The sequence below is a fragment of the Polyergus mexicanus genome, unplaced genomic scaffold (genome assembly GCF_030449975.1).
Source record: "Polyergus mexicanus isolate NDT 795.1 unplaced genomic scaffold, iyPolMexi1.0 SCAF_24, whole genome shotgun sequence".
Classification (NCBI taxonomy): domain Eukaryota; kingdom Metazoa; phylum Arthropoda; class Insecta; order Hymenoptera; family Formicidae; genus Polyergus; species Polyergus mexicanus.
Genome location: NW_027223344.1, coordinates 3,924,633 through 3,934,947, shown reverse-complemented (window position 1 = coordinate 3,934,947; position 10,315 = coordinate 3,924,633). Strand labels below are relative to the sequence as shown.

The window sequence follows — 10,315 nt, the reverse complement described above, 5'->3', positions numbered from 1 at the left end:
AACGATAGTTCCAAAATAATCGGGATAACAATGGCAGTAAACGATAAGAGCGCACGCCACGAGTAACATGAGACACATGAGCGAAAAGACTACAAGTTACGGGACGTGGTTTGACGCGCTGATTTGCCGCCCGCCTTGGCGGAATGACGCTCGCATCTTGACAATTTTGATCTTAATATTATGAATTACAATAAATGGAACGCTACGCAGCGAAGGTTTCTAATTGCTCGTTGCCTCACTATTGACCGGTAAAACGCACAATTTTACGATCGGTCTTTTAAATTCGGAGGTGGCCGTCTTTACGGTGACGACCCGTACGAGGTCGTCGGAGCCGGGATGACAGCGTGTCACTCGACCCAACTCCCATTTGCAGGGGGGTAAGAGCGGATTTCTCAACAGAACGAGTTGCCCGGTTTTGATCGGCGGCTTGACCTTTCGCCACTTTGCTCTTTGTTGTAACGTATTTAAATAATCGTTACTCCATAACTTCCAAAATCGCTCGGTAACGTTTCGGACGAGCTGCCACCTCGAAAGCCGATTTTCGTGGAGATCGAGCAATGATGGTTCCGGGTTTACAGTAAGCGCTGATCCGACCAGGAAGTGGCCGGGGGTCAGACTTTCGTAGTCCTCAAGCGTATCTGAAAGGGGCGCAATCGGCCTAGAATTTAGGTACGCTTCGATTCTGCATAGTAAAGTTGAGAATTCCTCGAATGTGAGCATGTGATTCCCCAAAACGCGACGCAAATGAGTTTTGACGCTCCGTACGCCCGCCTCCCACAATCCGCCGAAGTGTGGGGCGGAGGGAGGAATAAAATTCCACGATATTTTATCGGAAAGCCGTTAAGTTCAAGAAATTCTGATTTCGGTCTGCTGACCGGTACGCGACGGTCATTTCTCGGTCCGCTCCGACGAACGTGGTCCCGTTGTCCGAATACATTGATTGTGGTAGACCAAAATCGAGAGTAAGCATTTAAAAATGCTTCAGTGGAATAGTCGCTTACTAACTCCAAATGTATTGCTTTTGTCGCAAGGCAGATAAATAGTGCGATATATGCCTTACGCGACGTAATACCTCGTCCAGCGGAAGCGCGAACTTGCACGGGTCCTGCGTAATCCAGGCCGCAATGCAAAAAACAGCGGACTGTCGCTGTCACGCGAGTTTCGGGAAGATCTCCCATGATTTGTGTGGGAGTCGCGGCTCGTTCGCGAGTACATACAACACATTTGTGGATGACAGACTTTACCATGTCACGAGCGCGATGTATCCAGAAATCGCGACGCAGAATATTTAGCGTGAGTTGCGGTCCGGCATGTAACGCTCGTAGATGAGTTTGATTCACAATCAATGTAACGAGAGGATGAGATGAGAGAAGCGTCGGATGTCGAACTGACGTTGGCAACGGGGCTTTGTTAAGTCGTCCACCCACGCGTAGAATCCCGTCCCGATCGAGGAACGGTCGAAGTGAGAGAAGTGAGCTTCTCGACGAGAGGCTCTTATTTTTTGAAAGAGCGTTTATTTCCGTCGGAAATAATTCAGCTTGAATTTTCTTAATCCAGAAAAGTCTGGCCGTGTTACAATCGGATGCAGAAAGAGCGATGCTTCTCGATGCTGGATATTGAGACGACAGGAGCGAGAACGTCGACGAGCGGTTACGATTACACAAGCTGATGAATTTAAGTATATACGCGGTGACGCGAATAAGTTTGGGCCAAGATGAATATCTTGAGGCGAGGTCCCACGTAACGTGAGGTTGAGAGCATTGAAGAGAATTAATTTTTTCTTCAAGAGGGGCTTCCGGTGAAAAATACGATTCGTTGCGCGGCAATTGATCGGAAGTGGATTATAGCCATGGAGGGCCTTGCCACCATAGCTCCCGATGAATAATTTCATCGCCGTATATTCCGCGCGAAGCGCAATCCGCGGGGTTTTCCTCCGTTGGCACGTGTCGCCATTCGACGTCTGGAAGACGAGTTTGAATGTCGTTTACGCGATTTGCAACAAAAGTCTTCCATCGGGATGGAGGTTGACTTACCCACGCGAGCACGATCGTAGAATCTGACCAACAAAACACAGAAAAGAACCCTATACATATAACGTGAAGCAGACCATAGATAACAATGGCACAACCAGCCAGAGAGGCGGATGAGGCGTTTTGGGATACAAGCAGGGACACAGAGGCGTTGCCAGAAGTGTTTGCTTTGAAAGTAGCAGAAACGGTACCTGCTGCTTATGTAAAACCTGCACATGCAATCTTGACTGATGCAGACTTTGAACAGGGGGAGGTTTACACAACTGCGGTGTGCTGGTTGTTAGGGAGGAAGCCAAAAATCGTGCCTACAAGAGCATTTGAAGGCACCCCTGCTCAATTAAATGCTGTAGAAAGGGCCAAAGCAAATCCATCTGCTGATCAGATGTTGGTATTTTATGGGATGACAGGTCTTGCAACTCTGGTCAAGGAGGTAAGAACAACTGGACCAGTTGTGAATACTGATTACCTAACAAAGAGGTGGCAGGCAATATGTGCCACTAATGGCATAACCAATATATTTGCACCCGGTGCAGAAATGGCCAGACATCTCGGAGGCATGATGAGCGAGGCAGTCAAATGGCAGGAATGGATCAAACCCAGGGCGGAGCTAAGAACACTCCTATTAAAACTGGCATTGGGACCAGGACATGAAGATAGACCCGCTTTGGTAAAAAGCGTACTTGATCAACTGAGAATGATTCTTACTGACTTTGGCCTAAAGTCAACTCAAGTCATGCTTGGCTTCATAACATCTGCAAGTAGAGCTATAACATTAGCACCTATAGCGCAGCAGGCTGTAGACCTAAAGACAGAGGTAGACAAGCTAAAGGACAAATACAAGGAAAACTATCCCTATATAAGGGTATTCCCTTTGCCAGGTGTAGAAAAGCTTAATCACAGATTATATCCTGAGCTCTATTATGCAGCGGTACGCACAGCGCTTCACAATAAAGAACTAGGCGTGGAAGGTCGTTACAAGATGACAGATGTGCAAACAACCATCTCTAGAGGCCTGATAGATAAACTGGCAGACAAGCCGCTACACATGGAGACAGGAGTAGATGAAACCACGGTGGAGAACTTAGTAAAACTAGGCATTCATATACAGAGAAGACGGTTTGCGGAAGAGGAGGATGAAGATCTGCCACCCATAAGAAGAAGGAGACTGGAAAGATAGGGGACAGACCAAACACATACACACCATATTTAATCTTGTGAAAAAAAAAAAAGATCCGAATCTGCTCGCGGTAAGTCGGAGAGGTACGACAGTGACGAGAGATCAACGTGTCTTCTCGGGGTGTAAGAGGTTAGCGACTTTAGAATGAGCGCGGTTGTGGACAGCGACGGAGCGAGAGATTTCCGATGAGAAATAAAGATGTGTGTCGCATGTTGAAAAGTCCCCGCGTTTATCCCGCCGACGGCGGAAACGGAGATCGGCATGCGAATTCGTTTTAAGCGCAAGTTTTGCGCTAAACTTTCCGAAATGAATGTCATTTCAGAGCCCTGATCGAGGAGAGCTCGAACGACAGCGGTGCGGCCCGACGGACTGCGAATTGTTACCCAGGCCGTCGCCAAGAGCGGGAGTGGTGCACTTGGACACAGTATAATTGGACACGGTGCAAATGGACACGTTACAAATGGACACGAGATTTTGCACACGGTTCAATTGGACACAGTGCATTTGGACACAGTAATTTTGGATACAGTAGCTTTTGGACACATAAGAAAATACGCATCGTTTACTTGGACACCGCTCAATTGGACACTGTTCATTTGGACACCGTTCGTTTGGACACCGTTCGTTTGGACACCAAAATTTGATTTAAATTATACGACGTAATCCACACCAAATTTTTGTTTTAAATAAGAAATAGGTTTGGGTTAGATTATATCTTCCGGAAGTGGAGCCCCCCCGCAGGGGGGGGCGGAACCCACTGTATCCATGCATGACATCCAAATATGCGAAAGGCTAAACAAAGTGCTAAAAGCAATGTAAAATTAATGACATCAGTATCAGAGATATAAAAGTATGAATATATTTTATTTTGACAGATATTATAACCTTCAAATGTATCTCCTTTTCACGATTTCATATTTTACATAGATTTACCAGTATAAAGTGTTATAAGAATACTGATTATATTTTCCCAAAATGATTTTTATTTCTCTCCATCTGTTACATATTCAAACAAACAGTGCGCATGTTTCTGTGTACAAATGAACGGTGTCCAAACGAACGGTGGGCAAATGAACGGTGGGCAAATAACGGTGGGCAAATAACGGTGTCCAAACGAACGGTGTCCAAATGAACGGTGCGCATCTTTCTGTGTCCGAACGAACGGTGTCCAAATGAACAGTGTCCAATTGAGCGGTGTCCAAGTAAACGATGCGTATTTTCTTATGTGTCTACCAAAAGCTACTGTATCCAAAATTACTGTGGCCAAATGCACTGTGTCCATCTGAACCGTGTGCACAATCTCGTGTCCATTTGTAACGTGTCCATTTGCACCGTGTCCAATTGTACTGTGTCCAAGTGAAGGCCACTCATAATATAACACTATAGTATAAAATAATAAAATAAAGTAACTATAGTACAAAATATAATACAAAGTAAAATAACTTTACATAATGCGTCGTCTACAATGGCAGCAAGAGTAATAGATTAAGACTGTAAGACGTCAGAGTAAGCTGGTTTTTCGGTGTAATAGGGCGTAGAGTAATGCCGTAAGCGAAATGGTTGAATTCTATTTCCTACGGTCTGCTCCTTTACTCTCAGCCAATGAGAGTTCGACAGTGGGAGCAAGGGCGGGAGCACAGCTGTGTTGTTTGTATGTCGGTTAACACACAATGTCGGACATGGAATTTCTTTGTGCGGAAGATGAGCTCAGCAGTGACCGAGAGCTAATTGCCGTGGTCCGAGTAAATAGATTTTTGTACGACAAGACTGAAAAGTTATATGCCAATGGGGAGGTGAAGGCCGCAGCATGGGCGCAGATCGGCGCGAACCTCACTCATCCAGTAGAAAGTAAGTTTATTTCGATTATTTTAAAATGTTGGTACGGTTTTGTAGCGATATGTTGTTACGGTATAGTCGATGAACGAGGTGTCACATAATAAATTGGCGAAAGACATGTTTGACAGAATGCAGGTTAGGTTAGGTTAGATTTAGATTATAACTTTGATACACTAGGAAAAGAAAATGTAATAATTTATTTGTCAGGTCTTGTTGCTGAAAAAAGATTTTACGCCCTGAAGCAACGCTTTGGAAAAGAGCGGAGGAAGGTTGAGCAGTCTATGCCGAGGTCTGGAGCTGGAACGGATCAGCCCAGATACACACCAACTTGGGAGCTGTACAAGGACCTGAATTCCTGGAGGACATCATCAAACCTAGAAGGTAAGTGTTGCGGCTTGAGAAGTTCTGCATGATAAATATCGATAATTTATTATTGTAATGTGATTGCAGAACCTCATCCAACTACAAGTCCAAAATCCAAAAAGACATTTCTGCAAATAATCAAGTGCCACAACTTTGCACAAGTTCCTCATTCATGTCTACGTCTGCTCCTTCTAATGGTCAAGTAACAACAGTGTTTTGCATTCCCCCCTCTGTTACGTCTGCTGCAGCAAGCCCAGACACATCTAATTCTTGGAATTGGGACTTATTTACAAGACTTGCAAGTAAGGAGATTAAAAGACTCATTGTCAGGTCTCCACAGTTTATTATAACATTCTAGATTAATCTAAAGTATTCCTCTGTTACATTTTCAGGTACTGAGGATTCTATAAAAGTATCTGAGGATTCCTATTCGCCACTTTCTCTTGCAACAACACCTCTTGCTACACTATCTCCTACAACACCATCATCTGCAGTTACTTCCGGATCTGAAAGCAATAATGCAGTACCACAGGTGCAGAGAGCTATGTCCAAGATTGGCACCAAGCGCAAGGTGCCCCCTTCTGATCCTTTTGCAACTAAAAAACGACAGGAGATAGACGCTGTCAGTAAGTCTTTCATTGAGCAGAGTAAGGGATTGACAGATCTTGCAGCGAAGATCGGTGAAGCAATTACGGCTCCACCTCCACAACCAAGTACTTCGTCAGCAGTACAAGCATAGTGAAACAAGACTGAGATAATCTGTAATTTTTGCTCAAAAGTTCAATTTACTTACTGTGATTTTATAATCAATAATTATAATTATTATGATAATCTTATATAAAAACCACAAAAGATATTTTGTTTATATATAGTTTTATTATTATTAATTGTTCGAGAAAGTAAGAGTTTTATAAATTATATTATTAATTTTGTTTCTCGAGCGTTCTAAAGCGAGACGTTACGTGCGAAGCCTTGTTTTCATTCCGTTTTTGTAGTTTCTTCGTATCGTTCGATTCTGACAAACACCTCGTTGTCGATAGCCGATTGGCTTTCGGAGTCGAACGATCGAAATTCCTCCTTTTTTGTGGTACACGTATCGACCGGGATTCTTGTGCGTGGATCGGAAAGAGAAGGGCTTTTCGTTAAGAGACTTCGTCGCAAGCCTTCACCGGGAGCACACCGAAAGTCTAACGCTCATATAGTTATAGTTAAAACGATAATTCGCGTGTCCGATTATATCTTGCTGTCGCGTGCGATTACCTAAGACGGTCCGGGAGTTGGTGTCGAATGGAATAAACACTTTTCAACAAACTAAACCCGCTCAAATCATTTACGTCCTAACTCTCCGATCGGCGAAACAAATAAATTCTGTTAATGTGGACGTGTAATTCGAAGGCGCGGATACATTAAATGGTCCTTCGAGCCGGATTTTGGAAAAACAGATAGTGATTCGGTAATCAGTTCGCGGAGTGCGAGTGAGAACGCTGACACGCTAAAGTAACAGCACTTATAAAAACTATCGCGAGACGGAGACGGTGCGCGATATCAAAACATCTATCCGCATTCCGCTGCCGTAAATAATAACGCGAGTGCGTTGAAAGGACTTCCGGGAAAATAAAGTGCGCGTAGTCAACTTTTCGTCATTTTGCATTATTAAAGTTGTGCTCTTAAGCACAACGTATCATTATTATTAGCGCCCTGCGTAATCCGCAGCGCTGCGCAAATCTCGCGCTTCTTAGCACTTTGCACAGCTTAAGTGCAATCTTTGTGCTCTTTAGCACTCCGCACCTCAGAGTGCGTCCTGCGTAATCCGCAGTTACACATAGTTGTCGCACGCTTTAGCGCGCTGCACTGTTAAGTGAAAATTATAGTGCGGCTTCGCACATCCGCGTGCGACGGACTGTCGTCACGCTTCAGCATCTTTACAACCAAAAGGTGGTAAATTGTTGCTGAAAGGCTTCATCTTATCGGCCTACCGTCATGACGGACTCGCTGCAGGGCCTCCTCATCGAGCAATCTATTACAATAAGCTCGATGAAGCGAGTGTTCCCCAACTTTAAGAAAATGGGCAAGGCCAACGTCACGCAATACAAGGCGAAGAGTCGACTGGACGCCTTGGAGACATTATGGGAAAGGTGTCAACGTCTCAACGTCCAGCTTCAGCAAATAGCAACGGCTGACGAACAGCGTACAGTCAAATACTTCACCGAGGAGGAATTCTTTACGGCCGAGGACGTCTACCACGAAGCGGCGGACTACCTCGCAGACGTGATAGGTAAATTCTCCCGGTGCGACCCGACTGCGGCATCATCGGTAAGCGACATTTCTTCTCGCGAATTGTCTGGTGCGGTTTCATTGCAATTACCACGAATCCCGTTGCCGAAATTTTCCGGTAATTTCGCGGAATGGGAAAACTTCCGCGGAATATTCGAATCGCTCGTCGCCTCGAAAGAATCGCTGTCGAATACGCAGAAATTACATTATTTAAAAGCCAGTGTCACGGGCGAAGCCAGCCGCTGTATTAATTAATCATGTTAAGATTGCAGACACAAATTACGATGGTGCGTGGAAATTACTTATCGAAGAGTACGATAATCAAAACGCGATTATTCATGCGCATATTCATGCTTTCGCTGATTTGCCTATTATGAAAACGGAATCCGCTGTCGAACTCAAAGGTTTACGCGATACCGTTGCTGCGTCATTAGCCGCGTTAACAAATTTAGGCAGATCTGTTGAAAATGGGATGACTTATTAGTCTATATTGTTTCGCAAAAATTTAGTCCACGTACACGTAATGAGTGGAATCTGCAACGCGGTAAATCAACCGCATCTCCGACGTATGAAGAGATTCGAGATTTTATGACGCTGCGAATTCGAGGACTAACCGATCATTCTAAGTTAAATGCCGATACTTCGTCTCATAAAAATAAAGGCTCTAATCGGGCCTCGGTGAATAACGTAGCCACCAAAAAATGTTTGAATTGTTCCGGGAATCATAATTTGATGTTATGCGACGAGTTTAAGCGTAAATCCGTCGAACAGAGAACTCAGTTTCTCAAATCGCACAAATGTTGCTTTAATTGTTTAAAGGTCGGCCATTTCCCGACCTCTTGCAAGAGTAAAAAACGCTGTAATTTGTGCCGACGAGCACATCATACGCTCTTGCATCGTGACTCGAATATACCAGTACAGAAGATTAGTGAAAATTCTGTTTCGGAAAACAAAACGCTTAACGCTCAACCGAGCGGCTCAGCCGCCCCTGAGATAAAGAAAGAGACCGCCGTCGCTTCAAACGATTCATTCGCCGCTGAAAAATCCGCCGAACGTGTTACTAGCCACCGCATGGGTAATACTTCGTACCATCGAAGGACGTAAATTTAAAGTTCGTGCGTTGTTAGATCAAGGCTCGGCTGTTAGTTTTATCTCGGAATCGTTGTGTCAAACTATGCGCACGAAACGTTCTCGCGCGAGCCTCCACGTACAGTGTTTCGGCGAACGATACAGTGGCGTAGCGAAATCTCAGGTGTCTCTTACTCTCGAGTCTTGTAATGGGCGAGGTTCCTCAACTTTTTCTTTGACTGCTTTCGTATATCAAAAAATTACGTCATACGCTGGCTCAAAGACTAAAACCGTAGATTATTGGCCGCATTTACGGAAATTATCTCTCGCGGATCCGGATCCGTTTAGCAATCATCCGATCCATCTGCTCATCGGATCAGATTTATATGGATCGTTATTAAAGCAAAAGGTAAAACATGGTCCGACCGGAACTCCGACGGCCCAGCTTACTGTTTTAGGATGGATATTATCCGGTCCTACCGGCACTTCTAATTCAATCACCGGTTTCGCGACTTCATTAAATTGCGTAACAATTCCTTCGCTCGATTCTCTCCTTCAAAAATTTTGGGAGATCGAGGAAATTTCTTCCGAACTTCAGCTGTCGGAAGAAGATAAAAAATGCGAACAACATTTTATCGAAACACATAAGCGTGCCGAAGACGGCCGCTATATAATACGGTTACCATTTAAAACCAACCCTCCGCTCGATATAGGATCTTCGCGCGAAACTGCCGCGCTTCTTTATTCGAAATTAGAACAACGCCTACGAACAAATCCGGATCTCGCGAAACCCTATCATTCTTTCTTAAATGAATATAAATCTATGGGTCATATGGAACCTGTCTCCGATGAAAATCTGACGCTTAACCAAGCGGTGTATATACCACATCATCCGGTATGATGCGGTATATACACTACGCGAATCTAGCAGCACGACGAAACTTCGCGTAGTATTTAACGCGTCGTGCAAAACGAGCAATGGTTCTACATTAAATAATCATTTAATGACCGGGCCTAAATTACAACGCGATTTGTCCTCAATTATCCTTCGTTGGCGTCAGTTTCGTTATGTGTACACCGCCGATATCGAAAAGATGTTTTGACAGATCCGCGTTCATCGAGACGATGTCGATTTTTTATGGATTTTTTGGCGATCTAATATTAATTCTCCCATACAATCTTATAGATTGCTTACAGTTACATACGGTACGGCTCCAGCTCCGTATTTAGCCATGCGCGTTATCAATCAATTAGCTCTCGACGAAGGTCATTCTTTTCCAAAAGCACAAACAATAGTACAAGATTTTATTTACGTCGACGACGTTCTATTTGGCGCCGATGAAGTTCCGTCGCTAAAGGAAAGTCGCGATCAGCTTACGAAATTGATGGCGCGAGGCCGGTTTTCATTTACGCAAATGGGCTGCCAATTCTATAGAATTATTAACAGACATACCTCCAGGAGAGCATGAACTCGCTATCGCTCGTACATACGCTTAAGGTGCTCGGACTTGAGTGGATACCACGAGAAGATTCGTTTCGTTTTCAAATCGAGTCACCTTCGGTCAAT

General features: G+C 44.4%; 1 protein-coding gene across 1 annotated transcript; it reads right to left on the bottom strand.

Moving 5' to 3' along the window:
- Positions 1-219: 219 nt before the first annotated feature.
- LOC138942976 (uncharacterized) lies at positions 220-720 on the bottom strand. The gene has a single exon (XM_070313472.1). The coding sequence runs from the start codon at positions 718-720 to the stop codon at positions 220-222; it is 501 nt and encodes a 166-aa protein (XP_070169573.1).
- Positions 721-10,315: the final 9,595 nt, after the last annotated feature.

Bases quoted from the DNA above. Each gene is read 5' to 3' on its own strand.
- LOC138942976 (XM_070313472.1), bottom strand. From the start codon at position 720: ATGCTCACATTCGAGGAATTCTCAACTTTACTATGCAGAATCGAAGCG.